The following is a 26,164-nucleotide window of genomic DNA, read 5'->3' on the forward strand; positions in this document are numbered from 1 at the left end:
ATATTCCGGCCAGTGTGCTCAGTGGCATTTCAATGTCAACACTCTGATGATATTCTGGTTAACCTTAAGACAAAGTGTCGAATTAAGTAATCTCAATGCTGCAAGTGACCTTTAAAAAAAAAATCAACACATCCATCTTAGTGGATGCTACATTAAGGACACGACCCATCAAACATGTGAGTATTCTGTAAGTTATCCTGAAATTGCAGGAGCAGAGGCCCGTTGGCAAATTGACTGTGACTGTTAGACAGGCTCAGGATTTGAACTCTTCATCCGCCTAAGACTGCATTTGGCATAGATTTCTGTGGCATTTGGGTCAATGAGTTGGAGATATGCCAGTCAACCTTGTTGGTCATGTGTCAAATGTTTGTCATGGGAGGATTTTCTCAAGAGGAATGTCTTTTCTTGCTTTTTTTAAATGGTCAGATGATCCTTATAGCAATTGTTAAAATGTTAGCATAGCTGACAAGTTACATGATTGAGCAGATGTCAAGACCTGTGGACTAACATGCATGTGACCCGTGTACATTTATCAAATAACCTTTTTTTTTTTCGTATGGAATTATCTATTGATAACAGCCTGACTCTTTACTGTTCCCTTTCTTTACGTGGTGTCACAGCTGTATTCAGTACACAATGTGCTGCTGCTGCCTCACATTAAAAGTATTAATGCAGGGTATTTCTTACTGCGGTTAGCCAAACTACAATCACCAAAAATAATCAATCACCTTTAAATACAATATGTACAGGGGGTGGTGGAACAAGGAGGACCAGCCACAGTGAGCTGTCAGATAAAGAGTTGTGTTCTTAAACTTCTCAGAAAAGTAAACCCACTTTACTGTCTCCTGCTGTTGTGTGGAAAACTACTTGCGTCAGGAGCAGCATGAAACCATATTGCTGTTGCTTATGGCCTGATGGAAAAAGGCAGATTATTGACGTCTTTATTAAAACAAAGTCAGTCTGTTTGGCTGCACTGTAATTCAGGGAACTGCGGAATTGAACGGCGCTTGCTGTTCCCATAGTAACAATGTGCGCCACTAACTCAACCAGGAATTAAATCATAAGGATGTCAGCTCTAACCTGTAAACACTATGCAAAGCCATTATGTCAAACATATTTTCAAACGTAAACTTGTTTAGATCTTATACGGCATGTCCTACACCCAAGAACTTCTATCTGAAATGTAGTTATGCTGGTGATGGTAATTGATCCATCAACGTAAAACGTGTCTGCGACCTTGAAGAACCTCTGAAGATGACAGACCTCCGACGCCACAAGCTTCGTGGCGAGATGTGGCGAGAGAGAGAGAGAGAGAGAGAGAGAGAGAGAGAGAGAGAGAGATTCGGGCTGGGAGAAGATGAAGACAAAGGAGGATTGCCGGCCCATTTGTGTAAAGGTTAGGGCTAGGGTAATGAATACCCTGGCTATATGGAGCTCCCAATGTCTGCTTCCCTCCAGCTGCCTATAAGCTCATTTGGAGTGACACTGGAGTAATGTCAGTGTCAAAGAAATACGGGGAGAGGCAAAGAGAGAGCGAGAGAAGGAGAGAGGAAGGGAGCGAGAGAGAGAGAGAGAGAAGTGGTGGCGAAGAGTCCATGTCCTCTACTTCTATAGATAATCCTTTCTGCCAGGATGAAAATTATCCTGCACTTATCCATAATTACTTTCCTCCTCCGGTTTCCATATCTAACAGAAGGTGCAACAAATTGATACACACAACATGTTTCACCTGCAGAATGTGTGTGTGTGTATATATATATATATATATATATATATATATATATATATATATATATATATATATATATATACACATATACACACACACCTAGAAACACACCTTTAAAAGTTGTTGCATTTTCTTCAGCACGAACACACAGGGAAGGAGGTTGTGCTACAACTAACCCAGCTAAGAAGATGCGATGTGCCTGTTACGCTATCTGCGCCATCTCTTTTACACGGGTGCTGTTGCTGCATATTGCGATGTGATCGGTTAGAGACATAAAGACAAGCCAGAGGGTGTTTCTCCTGTGTAGCCGAATAATAATGTGTGGTGTTGGGCAGATCTAGCTATGCATGACGAGGCAACCAGAGACTCCAGGAGATCGCTGCGCCCGACCATGAAATAGTCCAGCACCTCACCCTCCATAAAACCACATATTGTTGCTTTTACACTTATGAATACAACTGTCTGATGAATCTGTGACAGATAATTATTGAGCTTTAGAGGTTACTGGCAGGCTACTAGCTGTTTGCCACTGCTAATGCTAGCTGTAGCTTCATCGTGTCATCAATGTTACAAGAGAAACGAGAAACTAAACCTTTCTGCACACAAAAGAAAATCACAGAAACAATGTGGGCTCAGTGATTCAAGTCATTTTGTTGTATTGTTGTTGTCTTACCCGTAATGTGTTGACTTGGCGGCTATTTTGAAGAAAATCCCAGACACGTGGCCCGAGTTCCTCCCACAAATCAGTGAGTTCTTTAAGCATAGCCAGGGCATGGAAGGTGCTATTTGCCTAAAAGAAAATTGAAAAGCAATAATTGATCATTTTTACAACAATAGCGATCCTCTAAATTTCACTGTTAGCCCATCCAAACATGAAAGTTCTCCACATCTGCACATTTCAGCTAATCCCCGGAGAACTCATCACATTGTAACACCGCCACCCCCCATGGTGAAGAATGTAAATGGGGTTATTTACCCCTGAACATTGACTTGTAAACAATCTGACTATGTGTGGTGTGAAAGGGCCCCCCACGCCAGCACCGGACCACTTGCTGTGAAGTCGGCAAATTGTGCTGGTACTCATTATGTATTCTCAATGCAAAATCCTCACAGGCTGCCTGTTGTTTGTTTTGCTCATGCAGTTATCAGAATGATGCTAATATCTTCGAGAAATGTCATGTCATGGAAATGCATTACATTCGCCGTGTTCTCTGAACAGGCCTCCTGACTCATTATTGTATTATATTTATTTTCCTTCCCCAGGTGGTAACTGTGTGACAGACAGTGTTGTTTATTTCACCACTGGAGGCTTCTCCACACGTTTTACTAATACCTGCAATTGGCCTGATCCTGTGGACAGAAGATAATCAACTGTACAAACAAAACAAAAAATAATTGTTTCACTTTCACTAACCTTGCTCATATCACACACTGATACGAGCAACGCGTTCATCTACTTTTCAAGTGCTTGAAAAGTCTGTGTGCATGTACACAAGTTACATTTTTCTTACCTCTTTCACCATGAGGCGAACAGCAGGTGTATCAGGTGTGTAGAGGACTTTCCCTTGCAGTAACTGCTTGAATGTGTTCCAAATGTATCGCAGGCCAGGTGTACCCTCCAGGGTGTCGACAAGAGTCTGACAAAAAGCATCTACAGAAGAGAAGAATAGAGGGGAGGAGACGGGCAAAGTCAAGCCAAGACCGAGAAAACATCTCTAAATTTCTGAGTCCTGTGTACAAACTGTACGTATTGTCTTTCTTGGGACAGGATGGAAGAAGAGAAACAAGCTGTTTGATCCGGAAGAATTCATAGAATGTGCAGCTCCCAAGAAGCAAACAAGATAAATATTGTATATGAGCTTGAAATTCATCTTCCAAAGCAGAGACAGCAAATATGAACAAAGAAGATGAAATTAAGCATACATCTTGCCCATTTAATATTTGTAACTAAACCAAGCACCATTTTAAAAGTAATTGAACACGACACAAACATTCTCAACCCCCTTTTTCTTCTACATGCAATAAAACCTTTGTGACTGTTAAATGCTTGTTCTGGTCTCACTGCTGCACCCTTATACTTTCTTGTACGTCTAGAAATTATCTTTGCCTTCTGGGTGTTAATGTTTCACTTGTTGTTTGTATGCCGACTTGTTATTATTCCCTTTATAGTACTTTAGATGTTTTTAAATAGCTATATAAATTAAGATTAATTTCCTCTCTCTAATTAGGGAGGGATAGGGGTTTTGGGACAAACGGGGGCTCGAACAAGTTTGGAAAAGTTCTTGGTGGCGGCTCTGATACTGCCATTTAACACATGCAAATCCCTCCAAAATAAACAAAATAATTACCCTATTACGTGTCAATTTAATCATGTATCATGTCAATTGATAAGCTATCACGAAATGGATATTGAGTCAGATACTGGTACTCAATTACACATCGGGGACAGTGCAGCAAAGTGGATGTATTTACAAAAAAGTTTGGACAGAATACTTAAAAAACACACACACACACACACACACACACACACACACACACACACACACACTGAGGCAAACACAAGCCAAGAGGTAAGACCTGAGTACATAACGAAATGCTTCTCTGGAGAAGAGGGAAAAAGTCAATATGCTCAGCAGCAGTACGATCATTACTAATTTAACTTATCTGCCAACGTGAATATTGTCAGTTTGGGAGAGTGCTGAACGGGTTACATGAGGACCTGTACTGCAAATAAGGTAGCCTGGAGTACTTGTGCTTTCTTACTGAAAATATGTGATTCTCGCAGTGCTGTAGTTCATCAGACAACTAATCAATTTTGTGTGTCCTCTGCCAGTCAATATGACCGTCTGTCTGCTTTTTTGATCTGTTGCTAACTGTCCCTTTTGTTCAGATCCCTGTCATTACATCAGCGCTTACCCCCGTCTCGCTTCTGGTTTTCCCCATGTCAAGACCGCAACCTCAATCATTCCTTTCTTTTCATCTCACCAGGGTGACCATTTCGGCCATCAGAGAGATTTTAGCGGCCATTTTCAGTGCAATTAAATGTTAGCCTTTCTGTCTCCTGGCCATCTTTACCTGGTGCTCCTGGGAGGTCTGTGTGCGGGCAGATAATGGCCACCCCTTAGTCTGAGTCGGGCCAGCTGTTCCCTCTACAGACTGCACAGATGCTACTTCTTGCAATCATAACACTTGAGAGAATAAAAATTGCTTGATACTGCTCAGTGGCTCTGTGGTTAGGGATCTCTTGTGAGTCCAAATTGTAGGATTTTTGGTGTTAACTTTAATTAATTCCACATAATCTTATATTATGCATGTGAATACCACTAACACAAAGGGGCATAAAGTGCTAATGATATTGAACAAACAAAAATGACTGATTAAGGTACTGAGAGACAATGAACATGAGCGAGCAGAGTAGATGAATCATCTCAAAGCAGCAGTTCTTATTGTGGAGATCTGGACTTGCTATCTGGTGCCAATCTGAGGGATCACAAAATGATTAAAGACATGTACATATTTATGGTAAACAATTACATCTATCTTTTACAGCTTCTCTTTAGGCCTCTCGCAGAATATTGCTAGCTAGCAAACATAGATGGGTGTAGGATAAGTGGGGATGTGGCGGGGAAATGTTCAGATAATTAACGCCTGTAGTATGTGTCATTTCACGCAATATAGACTCTTCAATCGTGACCAATAAAGCTGCATTTTCTCCAGCTCAGTTTATATTGCACTATATATTATAGTGTTTCCAACAGGATTTTGTGTGACAGAGGTGGGTGAAACGACTTTTCAATTCATCAATCTGGTGCACTTTGAGAGAGAAAATTAAGAGGCTCGACCTGTGAATAACTGTGTGCTCTTGTAAACAGGTTTGTGCTCGAGTTAACAATTTAATCACAAACATATTGGTTGAATAGATATGTAATGTGATGACACCGGAAAAAAAAGAAGTCACAACCACAAAGCATGGTAAACAAGACAGAGTCTGTGTTGTTAGACTGGCCGGGTGGGTTACCGACACAGCAGTGCGGTGAAGAGAGCTAAAAAGAATTTACACAGCAAAGTTGTATGATCCAAAAGTGGGGATCCACTTACGGAGACATCTAGAGTGTGCAGTCGAGCACACTGCATATTAGATTCCAACTCATTGTAAACTTTTGCAGCCAATATACCAATGAAAAGAAAGGAAGTGAACTCTATTCCACACACAACAAATAAAGCTGAATATGGTACACCACTGCAATAGCGAGTCACTTCAATGGCTGTTTCATCATCAGATCTAAAAGAAAGTCCTGGACATTAATATGCAACAAAGCATCCTTATGATCTGCAGCCACTTATCTATTAATCATTTAATCTTTTTTTTTTAGCACATTCAGTTCATAATGCATGTCTGCAACACACCTCCTCTGTGTATACAGTATGTACTACTTTGTTTTAGGAATATGTTTTCTTATAATATCTTATTACGAGAGTGATTATGAGAATGGACAGCGATGCAAATTCACCTTCAACATAATAGTCTGGCCAAAACGCAAAGAATAAAGAATTCTCGTCAACAGTGGAGCATGAATGTCGATGGCATTGGCCAATATTTGTATCAGAAAGACATATCAGTTTTTGATACTGTGTCTGCTAAAGGGAGTATCAGATTACAGAGGTTAGCCATTCTCCAGAGCTGTGTCATTCTTTTTGACAACAGAAACAGCGGTAGAAGAGAATCTGTTCTTTACACCAGGTTGAGCCACAGTCAAATAATTGCTTGGCGCCTCAAGTCAGCCGCTCAAGTTACCTGGCAAATTCAATCAATTTCAGTTGCACCCTAGAGATGGGCTAGAGATGCCGGCGCACACACGTCTTGCACATGCATCGCATGTGCAGACAGGGATGTGCGCAAACCTACACACCTAAAAGGATGTTACTCTGGGTTCACAATGCTCATATTTCTGACATTTCATGTGATACTCAGGCAGGCATACACACATATACACCAAATGCGTCAGTCTCAAGTGAACTAACCATGCATTAATTGAGGAGCACTTGTTTTTTACAAGCAGTACAAATCAAGTACGATCTTGCAACATTTCAACTGAAAGTCAAATAAGCTTGAATAAATGTCATTGAAGTCACTCTCTCACAAGAGACAGAGAGAAGCCGCTTTGACATTCAGTCATATAAAACGAGCTTTTCTCACTCCACGCAAGACAAAAATTCTGCCTTTACCGGTCCCAGTATATATTAAAAGGGATGTGCTTAAAACGAGTAATAAAGGTTTCCAATTTCTAGTCATTCAAAGGAACCCCTATTGCAAATACTCAGAGGATGACAATATGAGTCGGGGAATATCCCACCAGTGAAAATTGGACAATGCAAAATGAAAGACTAGAGTGACAGATCAACAGAAGATGTGTTCATTTGAAAGGTTGATGTGTGTTGTGGGTATACAATACATTACAATCAAGACCTCTATATTGAGCAAAGTTAAAGTTTCACTTTGAAAACAGTATCAAGTCCAATCGCTAGTTTTACAGCTACGGCTATAATGCTTTAACTAAGTACCAAATACCAAATACCAAAAACAACCTCTAAAATGAGCTGAATGTATAAGAAACTCCAACTACATTCGCAAATCATCATTTAACTAATATCTCCAACAAATGCATATATGTAAGTGTTTACCATTGCAGAGCCGTGCAACCACTTCTTATTTGTGTTCATCTGTTAAGCAAAATAAAAAAATGGTAATAATGTAAAATTACTGTTGTGGAAGAACAGACACCTCCTTAACAATTCCATATAATGACTCAGACGTTTTCCTTTGCCGTCAACGATTAATTGGGAAGGGAACACTGCCTAGTCATTAACAAAACCTCTGTGTTGGCCTTTATTGTTGCTATTCTGCTATTCCTTTGAGTGTACTTTTACATGTATAAAGGAGTTGTAATTGGCCATTATGCCGACGCGCTGCATATTCCAGATTCATTTAACTGTACATGGACCAGCAGAATGAAATGCCACGGCAAATCCAAAACAGCCATTAGCATGCTAACAGAGATGTTAGTGCTTATTTTGTACGGATGAAACAATGTTTTTGCTAATTTGCAATGGCACAAGCATGCAATTCTACTCTGCAGTGTAACTTTATTCCCATGAAATAAGGGCGTCTTATTAAAATCTAATTGTGTGCCGTTGTCTCCAAAGAACAGGCATTTAATGAAACAGGAATGCTTGGTCTCTAATGAGCTAGAACCTGCAAGAAGTTACTCTGAAGATCTAATTCTCATGAATTTCATGCAACAAACACAGTTCAGTGATCTCTAAAGCTGTCTGTACAACGGTTGTGCTACTCTTATTTACTTGTTTTACTATTTATGACAGCGCTACAAACTACAAATTCTAATATTTTTGGTGAGACTGTGATCATTTGACAGCAACAACACGGATTAAACAATCATTCCGATTTGTGTAAATATAAGGACAATGTTTCTATTAAACTGTATACTTGATCAATATATGTCTTTATGAGTTTGTTCTATTATATTATACATATCTTTGTTGAAATTTCAATGCACTCTTTTTTGTTAAGGAAATGCATTCATGAAACTAATTTTAAAATCTAATATGTTACTGATGTAACCATTATGTTTACATGAGATTATTAACTTGGGATTTACTTAGGAAGTAGTGATGCACTTAAAGCAAACAAGAATGATTATCTCTATGTGGAAAAAGTTACCCTCTTTTTAATGATTAAAAATAGAATCAGGTGCACTTAAACAGGTGCAAATGGTAAAACAGTTTGTTAGTCTTAAAAGGTCCGCCCATACATCACAATCAGACACATGGCCATGATTCTTTTTTACATTTCCAGGTGTGTGTGATAATCTTACAGAAAGTCCCAAAGATGGAATACAAACAGTTTTACTGTACCAACAGTATCTCAAATTTGATCTCCGTGGTAGCTAAGGAAGGTCTGCCAGACAACAGCTGGGTAAAGAACAACACTTCAAAAAGATCCTCATGATACTCATGTGTGAAGCATCATACAGATGTTCAGGGATGCCTTACTGCCTCAGAACCTGAGCTGAAGGTGTCACATGCATTACTTGAGCGCTTTTTTGTTCTGATTAAAAAACACATTTCATGTTGTGAGGCAATTGTGGGAAACACCTTTTCTAATTAGGAGTTGGCATGTCAGACTTTTACCATCAGTTTACACTCCAAGAAACTTGGTCAATAAGTAACCTTTGATCTGTAACAGAACTGAGCCACAACATAACACATCTTTTGATGATGCACCTTCCGCCAGGACAAATTCCTCGTTTGTAATAATTTACGTGGCAATAATACGTTTCTGATTCAGATTCTATATGTGTGTACAATGTGCTTTTTTCCTTTCATACCAAGTCTTTAACCACTGATTTAAGAATCAGAAAAAAACACTTTGATGCAGTAATGCGAGCAAAGTGTGATCTGGGTTAGATCAAAGCGTGATTCATATCAGTACTTGACTTTATCTGCCATCCACAAATGCTTGTAGAATATATCTTCCCTCTTTCATTAATTGAATCCTTTCTGCCCTGGGAACGCTCATTCACGACTTCACTGAAGGTGGGTGGCGCGGCCTGGATTTTCAAAGCATTGTGAATATATCACAGATTCTTCAAATGTGGCTCCCAGATTTACACCTTTCATAGGGAGCACCAGGCTGCTGCAAGGCACACAACTGTGGCTGGCTAAAGCTCTGGAGGATGTTACCAGGTTTTTATACACTGCTATAATTAGCAGTATAGGAGACAACAACATCATGGGGATATACTGGGTCCTGCAATATGGTTTGCATACCCATACCAAAAACAGAATATCTCCTCAACCACAAGGGCTATTTGAATAATATCAAAAGATATAATATACAGACACCGCTTGTGAGACCAGTTAAGAGGTTCATACAGCATGTGGTAATATATGTGGTACTGGTTTATTGGTTGATGATAGAACAGAGGAAAGCAAAAAATACATATATTTATTTTCCTTTTTTTAATTATGCACATCACATTTTTTTCTACTACATAATATCATTATGAGCTAACAGTATCCCTGCAAAGTTTGACTTTGATTAAGTGAAGTTAAATATCTTTAGTAATTAATTTAGTGCAGACTTCATGAACCGTAGGTTTAGGTCTGCTGAAAGCAAAACTGACATACCTTTCTTCCAGGACCTTCGATGCCTCTGGTTCCACAACAGAGGGGCTCTGCTCAAACAGATGCACCAAAGCATACTAAGCAAGTACTGTTTAATCCATAAGTAAAATACATTTCAGTTTTTTGTTGGAAAAAAAATGCAGTGTCGTCCATTTCTTGCTGAGGCTTTGTCTGAAAGTGGTTTTGGCGCAATTGGCGGATTGCGTATGTCAGAAGCTTTCCAGGAAAGTGCGCCAATCATGTGTGGCTTCAAGCTAGGGAAATTATATTTTCATAACTTGGGGAGCTCTTTGGAGTCCTTCGAGTCATATTTATTGTGCATGTTAATATTTATGGTTCAATTGTATTATAATCATATAAGGCCTGTAAGGCAAGGCTTTGCGGTTTTGTTTTGCTATGTTACATCAGTGGCTTTCGTATCGATTCACGGGAGTACGAGGACTTGGAGAGTGAGGAATTTGATTTGGGTTTTTGGCTCTCATTGTACATACACCGGAAAACAAATACAGCTAATAAAAAAAGGGCTAAATTGTTGAATAAATGGAAAAATAAACAGCTATTGTGGACATATCAAACATATCAACAAAACAACAAGTAAACATACAATATCTATTCATGTTGTAACAATACAGGTGCCATAGTTGTGTAGAACAAACGACCAGTTGAGGTATGTCCTCTGTGAGAAGTTAGGGTTGCCATATGTTCTTATTTAGGATGTTATATATTCACGGCTTGAGACCCTGCACTACCCAGACAACCACATCAATTTCCACTTGGGATACGTTGCTCTGGACTTCCCTCTCCATTAAGAAAACATCCTTATGTCAATGTGGGGAGTGAGTGCACAGCTTTTAAATGAAATGAGGGGTAATGATTTGATTGGCTTACGATTGATGCCAGCCCCTGACACAGCCGCCAATAATGTATTCCTAATCAAACCCAATTTCCGGATCTGGCACAGGTGCCAACCGTGACACAGGTGTGTGTTTTTCAACGTAGACACTTCCTGTGCACCCTGTACAGCTGACTGCACTGTGTGCCATGCATCTCATATTTGTGTAAATGGGAACCATTGTTTTGACGTGGAACACTTGGGTTTGCACTGAATCTGTCTGAGCAGAGTACATCATCAAATACAAATACTTTTAGTCTTGTCCATAAATAACACATCTAACGACCAAAACCGCCTAAGAACTTTGATGTGGTCATAATTCATGCAATACACAAATGTATAGAAGATGAAGACAGTGTGACATCTTTGCTTTAAAAAAGGAGTTTGCTGCAGCACTTACCGGAACTGTTGCTTGTAAAGGAGAAAGACGTGTTGTTATCCATCGGTCTAGTTGAGTTTAAACTGATGGCAGGCTTCTTTCCACAAAGTAGCATATTGATACTGCCGATCATGTTCTTTTGGAAATCCAAAGAACCAGCAGCCTTAAAGATCATGGAGTTCTGCAATCTGGTCATCTGAAGACAAGAATGTAATACTTGTGAATTCTTAAAATACGGAAAAATAGCTACGTCAAAAGAGAGTAAAAATACATATTCCAGAAAGGTGTACGTAACATAGCAACACTTACCTCCTCAACTAATGGTAATGCATGTTGCGTGGTTTTCCCTATCAGTGTGAGTCTGTCTGTTCCACTGAGATCCACAGGTGAAGGTACCTGAAGTAGAGCGTGAATAGTTAGTTTTCAGAATAACACAAACATTATGCTTGCCAGTTTAAGTGTGTTTAAAGTTCCCTTTTTTTAAGCTATTTTAAAAGAATACAATGTGTACTAAAGTCATGCATAGCCATTAGCTACAGTTGATATATATTTGCATTCATTTATGTTAGATTTGATGGGATTAACGAGTGTCCACACCTGAGCACAACAATACTATCTCCATCTTGCCTTTCCACTGAAGATACTAAAGTATATGATGGCCACACACACACACACACACACACACACACACACACACACACACACACACACACACACACACACACACACACACACACACACACACACACACACAAACTGATTTCTGCATCTCAAGCTGAAAATTGTATCCTAACATCTCCATCCCTGGCACTGGTGAATACAAGCTCCACTAAAATGAAAAGTGTTACTGTGTGTTTCAGTGACATTCTGAAGGTACACAGCACGAGTCCAATTACTAGGACTAAATGGCATGCCCTTTTAACCATTGTCATTTTCATGCATCAAGTGTCAAGTAAAGGCTGCAGGAGGAGGCCTGCATTGTCTTTCAGCTAATAGAATTACAGAGCTTAGAAAGGTATGCAAGATATAAGTCCAGAACGACAAGTCTCATCAGGAGGCTGACAGAGGGACAAAGAAGGGTAACACTGCCTTTGTATTTGTTAAATAAAACTTTCACAAATAGAAGCCCATTCAACAGCCTGGCTATTGATTGAGTCTCAAGGAAATTCTTTAAGGATCACTTTTGTTGTGTGAAGAGCCGACATTAAGAAGGAAACCTAGTAAGAAAGTGCAGCACTCAGACAATTTTGAGAGAACAGAAAATTACAGATCGATGGAGGTTTGGAGCGATTAAGAGGTATAAAAAGATTTCTCAAGCTCATTTGTTAAACTCAACAGTTGAAGACATCAATGGTTTATTTTGCTAACCAGGTATGTAGAATTACTGAAAAGTAAATCAACAATGATATAACGATACAGATGTTGAATGGAACAAAAAGTTAACTCAATGCTTTGAGTTAATGAACTGCAAAGAAGATTATGCATCAAAGGCAGACTAAAAAAGACACTGACATTAAAATGACCTGAAAATCACATACATTCAACTGAAAACCAATAATGTTGTGGAACCACTGTCTAAATCCCTCTATGCCACTCACTACGATTTATTCCCTTGTGCTTTCCTTTATGTTGTTGTTGTTGCTATCACAATCACTCAGCAAGTCAAGCTTTAAGTGTGAGGGCTTGATGTTCTTTTCCATCCATTTGCTTGTGACGCTGAAGAGCCTGTCCACCATATCTTGTCTGGGCTTTCTTTTTCCTGCATCTGAAAATGCCTGTGGGCTTAAATTGTTCAAATGCTCTCTCCTACGAACTTCCTTCCTTATCACTTATTTATTGGATTTGCTGTCCCATATATTTTCTTTAAAAGATAAGCTCAAAGAAAAGTGCAGGCTTTCGTCATCCCAAAGGGAACTCAGAGATTTAAAAGAATCCAACACCACATTGGTTCTAATAAATAAATCCCACCTGATTGCATGCATTCTAGTAAAATGACTGGAAGACACATGGGTGCACATGACAATGAATTTATATGCCTCGTACCCATGGGACATAAAATGATGTCTCACTAAAAATACAATAATCAAAACTACAAGATAATGATGCAGTAATAACATGCTGCCTGTAGGTGTTGCCTTAAAGTGGGTGCAATAGCACATTTTAAGTGAAAGCTATTTCTTTAGCTCTCGAAGTCACAGAGTAAGACAAGCATAACATTTCAAACATTTTAAATTGGTGAGTCAATCGTATGTCACAGAAAATCATTGCCTTTGAAATTGATTTACTACCAGCCATGCAAGACTTATAGTTACAACAGACAATCTCCAAATACTTTTAAACAGTATTAAGCTGCTGATTCAGCACAATGTTTAGAAAACAGAATATGTTTCTCAATCACGAATGGATTTGGAAGATGTGTGGTTCATGTTTATAGTCACACACGTAGTCACTCCTGTTTCTAAAGCAAATTCATACCAAACTGGAATTAAATAACCTTTTTGAATCAAGGCATGATTCAAATCCCTGGATAAAGTTACGAGGGCTGAGGTTACAGGACTACTTGTTGCTGGTAGTTTTAACAGGCTGGTCATTTAACATCACCACATCTGGACCAATGAATGATAGAAAGCTAACAGGAGCTAACAAGTCATGTATAACGTGAGATAAACGCAGCACTCTGTTCAGGCCGCAGCTGCTAAGGACTGCAGGTATGATACAACATGACCAAAAAAAAGTGTCTAGAACAAATGTTAGAAAGTCAAGCTTTCTTTGTGGCAACTGAATTCCACCAGTAGAGCAGAACTGCAGCTACACAATACACATAATGTTGAATGCGGTAAAAGGACAAATTGGAGAATTCTCGACCATAATGTTCTGTAAATAATGTAAAAGAAGAGAACAAATAAGAAACCATTGATGAATTCAATGGGTACTAACAAAATAAGAACCAATCCAACATATATTCTTATACTGCTTCTGGCTTGGGGCCCAATGTTGGTAGGCTTTACAGGGCTGTCAGTCGGGCACAATGGAAGCTGACAGTGCATCTAAATGTAATTCTTGGGAAAAGCCTTCAGAGATGCCTGAATCGAAGATGTAGTTTCCGCACAAATGTTGACAAACACTTTCTCTTTTGAAAAAATGGAAAAACCACACAAAATAGTTTAAGTATCTTTAGTTTGACTATAAAAAAGACCTGACATTAGTGTTCACATGCATTCTCCCAAGTAATTCCTCAACTGCAACAGAGGTGGCTGAGACGCACAATAGTTTTAAATTTACATATTTAATACTACCTTCATTAGCCCAGACAGTGCAATTTGTAAGCATGCGAGATGTGGGTGACCTTGCGAAGCGGGAATTACGACTTTTCATCTGACGACAATATGGCCTGTATTACTAGTGTCCCCGTCAGGCCAATTAATGTAAACACCGCACCCAAATGTATTCACTCTCAAACTTTTGTCAAAAGGAGACTAATTGCATCCGAGTTACTATGCAAAATCCCAAGTCTAATCAACAGAAAATCGGATCAGTAGTGAGGTTTCTGTGCGGTAAGGAAGACAGCTCACCTCAGAAAGCACTTTCCTCTCGTCCAGGTTTTGCAGGAATACTCGCTGCGCATTAATCAGTTGCTGTGGATCGCGGGAGCAGCTGACATTTTGGAAAGCCTCTTTTTCAGCTTGGCTGCTAAATTGGATATACTCATCCAGATCTTTTCCTTCACATAGGATGCTCTTCAGGTTATCTGGCCCTGGGATGCTCATCACCTGAAAAAAATAGTCTGAATTGGATCCAAGTTGAGTAGCAAGAGAACTTTGCATCTTTACATTTTGTAGTTGTGTGTATACATGTGTGGCACAATGCATGAAGCAATGTTTATCTGACCTTGTGCAGGCAGTCAGTATGCCAAAACACACTTTAAAATCCGATGTGAATGAATGTTTTGATTTTAATTTAGCCCTATTTTTCGTTGCTCATCCTTGAGTAAAGACTGACATACCGCGCTGCACAAACACCCACAAGGTCACTTGAGATAACGGTAAAAATGTGACAGACACAGAAAGGACTACCTCACACACAGATGTATGTACACATATATATGTTATATTATACTGGACAGTACACAATGACGCCAAGAAAGACAGAGAATGGCTTATGAACTGCAATAGGAACTTCTATTTTCTGGGCACGTAGTACATTTTGCAACAGAGGTGCTGTAATACACAAGCCCGTATTTCTAAAATGCAGTTTCCTTTCCATCAGATTGTCCCATACTCTACACAGTAGGGCTTTTTCATCATCTTGTCATGCAGCTCAAATGCTACTTGATACATATCATGGTATCAATTGGGGAGCATTTAGAGACAATACATTGTTTTTACAGTTGCGAGTTCATTTTAATCCAAATTACCTATTGTAGACAGCTTCAAACCACCTTTTTTATCAAGCAAATGCTAGAGCTTGCTTTGATTATGACTGTCAAGACAAAGAGTCCCAGAGGCAGTTCTTGGCCATGCTATTTTACATTTTAAATGCTCAAGCACAACAGTCTTGGCACATTTGGTCTTTTGAATATTTTGGTTAACACTTAAATTCTTTTATTTACAGAAGAAGGTGGAAAATCATGTTTCAAAGCAGCTGGGATCCCTATGGGAGACTGTTTGCTGTTTCATTATACAAGCGGTGTATGGAAATGATACTCACTGGATTGAGTTTAATCTCAGCATTCATGAGGCTCTGGACCACCGTTGACGGCAGCGACAAATTCTCTTTTAGGTGAGTCGAGAAATTTTCATTGTCTCTGAGAACACTGCGTAGGATCACTGGTTGCGCTTCAACATACAGATGGAAAATCATTACTTTTGCAGAACAGCATTTTCTACACAACAATAGAATATATACTGTACCATAGTGCAGTGATGCTGACAACTGGTAAGCGATAGCAAACTTAAAGGGAAATATTTGTGCTTCCTTTTAACCCAAATCTTATTTTCATAGTTTAAGCTGTAAATCCTCCTTACTCGCCATCTGCACTGCAGATATTTTGCAGCCAACCCTGCAGTCTTTCTGTCTCTACCTCCCTTGCTTGGCTTTCCTCACGCATTTTATTTCCACACCACTGTTCACAAATATGGGTGCATGCAGAAACATGTGTGAGTCTTGTGTCATTTGCCCTAATGGACACATATGCCAACCATGGAGGAGTGCCTGCCTTGTGACTAATAGGACAGCAGCCCTTCCAGTGCAATGGAAGCCTGGTCTAACAAACACACTGGAGGATTTATTCTGTTGTTGAAAGGAAAAGGTTGAAGGAAAAGTCCATGTCTTTAAAATCACTGCATTGCAGTTGCTGAGCACATAATATCCTAAATTATCTAAACAATGGCCAATCAAGACCTTAAAGAAAAAGGAAATGATTTACTTATAATAATTGAAAATGAAGATTGCTGAATTCTTTAACACAAGTTCAAAGGATGCTTTCTAGGTAAATGTTGAAATACAATCTTCATTGATGCAAGTAGGGGTTGAGCACATGAGTTGATTGAGTGTGTGAGAGGACACTTTGTTGCTTAACGTCTACCAGATTACTCATCAGCCAAGTTCTTCTGAATAGCTGCCTACATATAGTCCGGTTTTACATAAGTTAGCTTAAAAAAACAATTGACTATTCATTGTTACCTCCCTCACAATGCCTTAACATAGCAGGGATCCCACTAAAGTATCTTCCCACACTGCACCAACTGCATCTATTCAACATGTGTTTTCTTCACTCAAGGACTCCTGCATGTGCTGTTGAGATGATGAAGGGGCGATGTAATTTAATTAGATTATCCCTTTCGCAAGTGTAATGCGTGCAGCTCATTCAATTGTCAAGATGAGGAGAGGAAGTGACTTCTACTGGGTTATTCAAGGTTCAATTAGGGTAAATGTTTTATAAAAATAGCAAATCATTCAATTTTGTCCTGAGTTAATTATGCTGTTTGATGCAACCAACTAAACACATATCATTATGCCCCTCATGACTGTGCGAGCATCAGGGGGGAAGGAGAGTGTTAGATTAGGAGGGGAAACATGCTCTGAGCTCTTCCTGAACATTGTTGCCTTTCTGATTGAAATGACCACTGAGTCTTTTAATCAATCTATGTAAAAACAAAAAAAGGACAATACAATCACCTTTGCCACTGTAGCCTTTTGATAGTACATAATTCCCCATTCTTGTTCATGACCTTTTATGCTCTTGCCTCCCGACAGTGAATTCCATTAATTATGCCCGGGCTCAGATCTTTGATGGATTTAATCTTGTATATTACAAGCCGGTGACCCCAAAATGCAAATGGCCCTCAAGCCGTTTGTTGCACAGCAGACCGCCCCCCACCCCTTGTCTCTTTGCAAATTAGGTGCCGTATGAAAATCTGAATATCATCAGGGTAAATGAGCCTAATGCAAAGCAGCAACTTATCAAGACAAACGATCTGTCAGTCTGCACAGCAAATTGCATCATAAATAATCATGCGCTATTGTTTTTGAGGGATAAAGGGGAATAACAAATCCTCCAACTTGTCATCCACATGAAGGGGATACTTTCCTTGATGGAGAGTACTTAACAAAGACATAGCAGAGTGATTGTTGCTGAGCCGTTATTGCTATACATTTTACTTTTGGAACCAGCGGCAGCAATATAACTAGTATATCAAGACACATCGATCTTTATGTTAATCTTGTTGCTTGCACACATTTGGATGATAGTGTTTGATCCTTAAAAAAAGGTCATTTCTATAGTTTGAAGGTCAGTGGATCAAGAAATGATCTTACCATCACCAAGGTTACCCTGGGACAGGACTGAATCCCATTGGTCCAGGTCCTCTGCCAGCAACTGTGCCTTGCTGAGAATAGATCTATTCACGAGGAGGGTTTGCAGCTCTATCATCATCCCGGCAATTCTAGTTTACCAGAAAGAGAAAAAAGATCACAAACTGTCTATAAATGTCACATCTTAGATAGAATCTGAAAGCATTATCAAAACATTGCAGTTTCATCCAAATGTACGCTATCTGAGGAGACAAGACAGGAAAGGGCACATTAGAGTACGTACATGGAGCTGTTGAAGTTGTTGACTTGGCCTGGCGTCTCCCCGGGCGTTGGATAGTTCAAACAGGGATTGTCGATGTTACACATCATACCTTGAAGCCAGGGAAGCACGCCAGCCGACGGCATGGCTTTATTCGGGTAGTGGCCTACAGGAATATAGATGGATACTCACAGCTGAATGTTGAAAACTTGTTGTTTGGATATATAGATGCAGTGAGGTCACAACAGAGGTTAGTACTTTTTTATGTTCTGTCTAGACTCTAGATCATTATATTTTTCATTATATTATTATGGAAACACACGTTTAGAACTGAGGACTGGTTCTGCAGCTTTAAATGACTTATGAAACAGAGTTAAACATTACAACGTGGCTTCTTCTTACATTGGCCTTTATAAAGAGGCTTATTGGTGGACCGCACCCACACCAGTATGAAGAAGAGAAACAGAGGCCATATAACTTCAACGACCAGCCGCACCTGCAAAAAAGGGGAAAATGGTCTCATTTTCATAATGTTTATGAAACTCATCTTTAGAGCATGTTTTGGCTCACAGCATTTGAATCATATTTTCATATCTGAAATGGGACATCACTGACAAAGTCAAAGCAAATCTAAAAGCAAAGGTGAATGCACTATTAATTAAAAAGAAAAAAGAAAAAGGTTGAGTCTCTGCCGTGAGACCCTGTTGATGATTGACTGAAATGACCTCACGAGGCTGTGTGTATCATGTGAGGGTGCTTACAACATGCCATAGTTCATATGTTATGCTGTTTGTCTTGCTTTTACTCTCAGCACTTAATGGATTGAGAGAGAAACCTCAGCGTGTGACTCCACAAGCCGAAGCTATCACACACTCCCTATCATCTCGTCCACACATTTAATCCTCTTCTGGATGAAGAATACAAACCACTTCCTTGCGTTAATACAACCACTTCAATACCGCCAGCAGGTAGCTGGTAGTCCATGTGACATGCCAGGCATTTTATTTCAATCTCAGGGGATGGCGGAAGAGTGAAACCAACAAAGCACACAAATGGATGACCTCAAGGCTTTACTTCTTCACTGGGTTGTTTCTCATTTTGTCCTCCTCAGTTGGCCTTGAGGGGAATTCTAGAGGCAAAGTACCAAAGCCTTAGAGTTATGATGCGCGCACACGCACACACACACACACACACACACACACACACAGGCCTCCACATTCACCATGCCAACATGCTCATTTTTTTACCATGGCTAGCTGTTACTGTGGAAACACCAAAGTAATTCACTTCCTTTAAACATGAGTCAAGGTACTGCCCACCTCTGAAAGCTGAGGGCAGAGTAACATTTGTACACTTCATATTTTTTTTCTGAAGTAATATTAAACAGCAGATGACTTTGAGTGCAGTATTACAATGCTGCAGCTCATTCTTCCTTGAGTCTTCAACCTAACACCCTTGGCCACATCCCCAGACACACCATCGCTCAACATCCCAATCCCTCCAGCCCTCACCCACAAGCCCCATCTCGCTAACCTCAACTGACCTGGTCTGCCTGCACACTTGTTTTTTTCAGCGTCTTTGGTGGAGTGACTTGCTGAGAGGAATCAACTGTAAAGCTCTGGTCAGCCAACATGTTCAGACAATGTACGTGATGACACACATTAACACAAATAATATGACAAGACATCCGTGGTGACGTTGTTGTCTTCATAATTAAACTGGAGGGCAGGCAGAGGTGAGGAATCACAAAAACACATACTGCATGTAATGCCGCAGCGACATGGCAACCTAATGTCATAAAGTGAGGTTCTTGCAGAGGGATGGGGATGAAGGGTGGGGGATAAGGTTTTCATTTGGTTTTGCATAGATATAACGTGGATCAGGTGTGTCATTTTGTCAATGAATTACAGAAAAGAAAACCGCAGAAAAGCAAAGCAAATTTCAAAGAAACTCAAAATATTTGATAAATTCTTTCCTTTAATTCCCTCCAGTCTGTGTGTCAGAGAGAGTGTCGTTCTGCTGAGAGGGGGAATTATCATAATGCATTTCAAAGAAAAGGCATGGAGAGGGAACACAGAGATCATGGGGACTTTCTCAATGTCTGGCTCCCCAGGCATTTGCCATTGGACACTAGTGTCTTTGTGAATAGATAATCTCCTCCTATGAAATTATGGGAAATACTGGACCATAAAATCAGTTTCATGCCTGTTATAAAATCTTAAAATGCTTGGTGAGGCATTCATATAATTGGTCATTAACCTCCACAAGCCCTCCAGAAGCACCACTGTCCTTGCTAACTCCCACTGGTTTTGTCTAATGCCAATATTTCATGTTGACATTGGCCAAATATCCTACATTCCACGCACAAAACCACCACTGTCCCCTGACATATTCGAGGGGGAAAGTCAGTGCATGCTTCTCCCTCATATACAAGGAAACCACCCTGTTCTTTCTGTTGGTTGATACAATTAACAAGGGAGATGTTTCACAAAATCAAAGTTAGAAAATTGCAAATGACTTTCACTTGAGTTATTTCAAGAAAGTAGTAACTTTGATGAAAGCAGTATTTTTTTTGTGAAGACGTCGTTTGTTCTACTGTGGCAACAGGCACACTGCTGTGCTCGAACCCCAAACAAAACAAGTGGGTGGATGCAACTCCTATCATCACTGCAACAATGCAAATCAAAGAGCATACCGCAGCTCTTTGTAACCGCTCTATCTTCCTCAAAATGACACGAAAGACTTACGAGATTTCATGACAACCTGTTTTGACCCTTGAAATGCAGTTGCTACACATTGTGTAACTGTTATCTTCCCCCAGCAAGTGACCTCTTGGTCCCTGTAAGGGACATCAGACGCAATAAAATACATAATATATCACTGGGTGATCATGTGTAGGCCAGTGTTTTGTGAATAAGGAAGTAACTCAGGTTACAGGAACTAGCAGGGCAAAGGGGCAATGCCTCAGAGACGTGAGCCTCAGCAGCTGTTATGCAACGTAATATCCATGTTCTGTGTATAAAGTAGTAGGAAAAAACAGCAGTTTAAAACCGTATTCCAACATGCGTATTAATCACACAAAACTAGAATGTCTCTGGTGTGTAAAAGATGAAAGCAGGTAAAATTCAGGTGAAATTGTTACTTAAGTTGCACAGGAAATGTGTAAAATGACAGCAGATGAAATTTTCTTTGGACCATTCCAGGTGTCATCTGACGAGTAAATATTAATAACGCGTCAATGTTTGGTAACATTTTTTGTGTCAACTGCATTGACGATACAACTTTGGATAGCAATGCTGGGGACAGGCGGTGGCAGTGAGTTTGTGAGAAGAGCCAGAAAGAGTATTCGTCCTTCAAACGAAGCATTTAACAATCGTCACTCCGTATCCCGTTCCATTAGGCCACAGACTGGCTCCGTTAGAACTAAAACACAGGCAATGTGACATAACGTGCACAAGAGACACATCTCCAAAAATTGAATGTGACACCCCGAATTGGTGGGCATTAAGGTAAGATTGTTCTTGTTCTCTAGTGGGAGAGTTAAAGGCAGCTTACTTCTATAGGGGACAATTTTGATCGTAAATCCCTCCTATTACCTTCTCCTCTCATGAATAACTTGGTTGCCCTTGATGACACAATCCTGGGACCGTACTCTCACTTTGCCTCCATTGCTGACCAATTTTATCAGATATACGTTGATTTGCGAAGGGGGTTGGTGAGCAGAAATGTACCTTTTGTCTCTTCCGGAGAGTGAAGTTCTTCCACAGGAGCAGAGTGAACTGCGCCAGGAGACCCATTACGGCTTATCCTGGCAATATCCTGCCAAAGCGTCGCTATGGAAACTGGCCCACTTATTAAACCCTGCAGGGAATAAAAGGCAGAGTTTGGTTTTAATACAGAGGAGCAATGCATCTTGGGGGAGTGCCACTAATCATTCACTTCCCCAGGCCTGGGGGCTTCTGGTGCAGCACCTGTTCTAAGAATTATTATCACCTAAACTCAGCGAATCTCGGGACGGGGCAATGTCTCACACGGAGCGAGCGCAGTTTGGATCTAGAGTATGAGAATCTTCTTTAAAAACCTGATGGCTGTTTTACTTAATGTAAATAATATTAGGTCAAACCTAAAATCTCTTTTCTCTTTGTCTTAAAAGGGAATAAGGCATTGTGAACTGAGTTCTTTGTCTCCTTATCAACCACCACTGTGCTACAGTGTCAATTAAACAGTCTTTTTTGGTGACCAGAGTAAAATAAAAGACAAAGCTTCATGAGCAACTGCCAACGATTGCTGTAAAATTATTTATTGCAGGTTTTACTACCCACTGAATGCTGATTACACAGACAATAAACAAATAGATCTGCTGTGTCATTTTTACACTACTACATCAAGTATGACCTTCATAAAACAAAATCTACAACTGACAGTCTCTTGTGTGACGGCAGTTCCTTCATGGGCCTGCCATGAGTTCCCATTCATTATTACAGGAATGGTAGTTATCTTTAGGTGTAATTATACAAGCGGGAGTTTTACCAATTTACAGTTGTCATTTTAAATGTGTTCCAGTAAAGTTTCCTCTGTCAGTGAAGGCTTCATCCATGGTTAGGGTTGTTTATATTGTGCAATGTATTCTAAGTTAAGTCCAGAAGCCAAATAACCTGCTACACTGTAAATAACATGCACATTTTCTAAGAAAAAAGTTAAGAGGAAAGACTTTATTGAGAACATGTTTAAATAAATACACAAAGGGGTAGTTGGATCTAATCATTTGTAAGACCAACACTTTGACACATATTTAGAATAATACATATTTGTAATATATCAAAAGATACATTTACATTTATTTTTCAAGAACATACTCATGTGATAGTTAACAGCTAAGTTCTTCTCAGTGGACGTTTTTTTTTTTTATGAAGCCAGGTTTTGACATATCTGGAGGAAACTACGTTCTCCTAAAATGCAGCTTGGGCATGGAGTAATTTGTAAAAAGATTTAAAATTAGAAACATATATATATATATATATATATATATATATATATATATATAGATATATATATATATAGATATATAGATAGATAGATAGATAGATAGATAGATAGATAGATAGATAGATAAACCTAAGGGCATCATAAAGAATGTGGTGATAGAGGTGTGTGTAATGGGACTCAATTTCAACGTAAAAAAAAATGCCAGCAATGCTTATTAAAATGTCCTAACGCCATGAAATATAGAAATAAAACTGATATTCCCAAACAAAATATATTATTTGATATATTACATAATTAACTCAAAATAGGTTTGAACTATTTAAGATCTCAATATTGAAAATGTATTTAAATTGCCAGTGGAGTGACAGTTGGATTTCAGCGCATGTGCTAAAGTATGAGCTCAACCACAAACACTTACAAATGTGAGGAGGGCTTTTAAATCATTAAAATCATTAAAGAATGTTAATTGTTTATTGTTAATATTGAATGGCCAAAGTAACACGTTGCAGAGCACTTCAACTGATGCTCTGTGGAGACTTTGAGGAATAGATTATGTGTGCAAGGTGGGTCAGGTGGGGATGGGCTTTTTAGCCCGAGGGTAGTCCTGACCAAAGTGCCACCTTTTAACGCTCCATTTCCTCTTTCTGTGCTTCCATCGTCCCTCTGTGTGTTTACATTATTTACTGCTACTTCATGGATGTTTTATTTACTGTCATGGGAAAGTTGAGGCTCCCTCACTTCCAAATGGACAAATAAGTGCTCTAATGGGCAGCGGACGCTCATGGCACTTCAATCATTTTTTTTTTACAGAATATTAGCGAGACGTAACTGGCTCATAGATTTTTCTGAAAAACATTCTTTTATCGGCAATGCCACTTTGTACTATTGAAGAAGCCAACGGCGTTGGATATCATGCTATTACATCTGTCGATTAGCCTTCAGATTGCATATTTTTTACATTGATCAGAGACTGCTGTTGGTTTAACGTTCTATCACCACATCACGTCCCCAACAGTAGGTTTTCTTTTAGAGTACGATTCACTATTTGCTCTCACCTTCATTTTATGCCTTACTTTATATATCTTTGGAAGTTGGCAGCAATTATGAGATTGTACAAGGTTAAACTGACCTGCTTCTTTACAAAGAGGCCTCGTATGCGCATGAACACTCAATCGCTTGTATAATTGAGTACCTGCTGCATTGGCTAGCACGGCTTTCAAGCCTTACCTTTTGAAACATGTAATGCGTAAGAGAAGGACAGCTCGGTACCACCTCCACTCTAAAGTCACGTCAAGCATGAAGGGTAAACAACATCTCCAAGAATATACTCCACCCATACGTCAAAAATGTGTGCGTGCTAGTTGTGTTGGTATCTGAGAAAAGAGATGCGTCTGTAAAAGATGGTGTGTGTGTGTGTGGATGGGGGCTTGAGTGTTGTGGAAAAGCTCAGCTCAAGGACTCTTTTTCAATTTCACATCTAAAGAACAGATAACAAGTAACAAGAGAGGATATGATTGTGATTTGCATTGCAGACGCGGTGTTATAAAACACAATAAACACAGTTCTCCAGAGAACAAAAACCATACACTGTGAAGAGTGTTTTCCAGATCCTCATTTTAATCTACAACTAGGAGCAAAGAGAATAATTCAAGTAATAACTTATTTTCACCACTTTTTGGACTTTCCACCAGAGTGTGGCCGTCAGACGCTGGCATCAGCTTTTCACAATATCATTAGTTCCAAAGATAGCTCCAAGAAAGGGAGAAGAGGAGAGAATGTATGGCGATACACAAAAGAAAATAAAAGTTTTTGAGAAAATATAAGTGCTGATGCCTGCCTGGTGTTTGGGGACCAGGGACCGAAAAGTGCATTATTTTAGCCCCCAGGATGATCGAAAGAGTACACATATATTCTTCATAGAGCACGAGAGCAGAGAGCGGCAGAGAATGCCTTAGACATCCGTTACAAGGGGGCAGCTATCGCCCTCTGAAGAGTATCATGAACCCTGTGCTGCTTCATTCAATCCGTCTTTTTTCTCTTTCTGACTCCCATCTCTCACACGCTGATCCAGAGCCTCGTCACAACAGGCTGTCACGCTGTACACTGCAAGAAGGTAGGGTCAAGGAGATATTTATGTTATGTGTTTAATTACAGGTAATGCACTGAGCCGACCTTCAACACTTCTCCTTTTGGATGTAATATTCAGGTTCTCGCTTTACAAGAGAGCAATTGTTTTTTTTTGCAGATTTTTTTGCTTAACATCGGCATGATCATGCTGGTTATTTAATTGCTGCATAATTTAATCACCAGCATGAACCCTGATCGTGCTGCTTTAGTTCATTGTGAAACAATAATCTGAACTGACTAAGCGTTGGAGACATTATGTGCATAACATTGTGAAAAAAATCCTTTAAACTGATAGATCTAGTTTTGGATGAGTATAAACTAGCCGTGAAACATTTTGGAAACAAGAGAAACTTCTACGACATTGTTCAATGAAATGATTAAAAAACAGCTTTCTGCAGCCATACACATGCATCTAAACTGTAGCAAAGCATCTCACTATAGCTAACTGTCAGTTAAGTTATACTCAGTATAATGTACTGCAGTACCAACGCAAGTTATATAAATGATGAGGAAGGTGATCTCTGCCAGGGATGCTGCTGCATATGAACATTCATCTGCCAACCCCCATCTGGTTGACAGGTATATTATAGAGTGTGTACTGTCCATACTTCTGTCCTCAATTCAATATTTTTGTACCAAACACTCCCTTTCAATTAAGAAGACTTGAAGCTGTGATATTGGAGTCTGTCAAAACGGTATCACCGATACTCAGTCTGTCATTACACGTAATTAGTTTGAGAGAAGTAATAGAACCAATCTCTGGTAACTGGGCTT

The 26,164-nt window shown here is 39.6% G+C and overlaps 1 protein-coding gene across 1 annotated transcript in view; it reads right to left on the reverse strand.

Moving 5' to 3' along the window:
* LOC137792667 (phospholipid-transporting ATPase ABCA1-like) overlaps nt 1-22,074 on the reverse strand; it is a 122,934-nt gene extending 100,860 nt beyond the window's left edge. The window contains exons 1-10 of the mRNA XM_068588421.1: nt 22,009-22,074; nt 18,680-18,773; nt 18,302-18,443; nt 18,028-18,149; nt 15,913-16,040; nt 14,778-14,975; nt 11,515-11,601; nt 11,227-11,401; nt 3,241-3,380; nt 2,403-2,519 (exon numbers count right to left, since the gene is read on the reverse strand). Of these exons, the coding sequence (XP_068444522.1) occupies nt 2,403-2,519; nt 3,241-3,380; nt 11,227-11,401; nt 11,515-11,601; nt 14,778-14,975; nt 15,913-16,040; nt 18,028-18,149; nt 18,302-18,443; nt 18,680-18,773; nt 22,009-22,074 (1,269 nt within the window). The remainder of the gene's footprint in view (nt 1-2,402; nt 2,520-3,240; nt 3,381-11,226; nt 11,402-11,514; nt 11,602-14,777; nt 14,976-15,912; nt 16,041-18,027; nt 18,150-18,301; nt 18,444-18,679; nt 18,774-22,008) is intronic.
* Nucleotides 22,075-26,164: the final 4,090 nt, after the last annotated feature.

This window comes from Clinocottus analis, unplaced genomic scaffold (assembly GCF_023055335.1).
Source record: "Clinocottus analis isolate CAN_PGR_092001 unplaced genomic scaffold, fCliAna1.0.p SCAF_21, whole genome shotgun sequence".
Lineage (NCBI taxonomy): Eukaryota > Metazoa > Chordata > Actinopteri > Perciformes > Cottidae > Clinocottus > Clinocottus analis.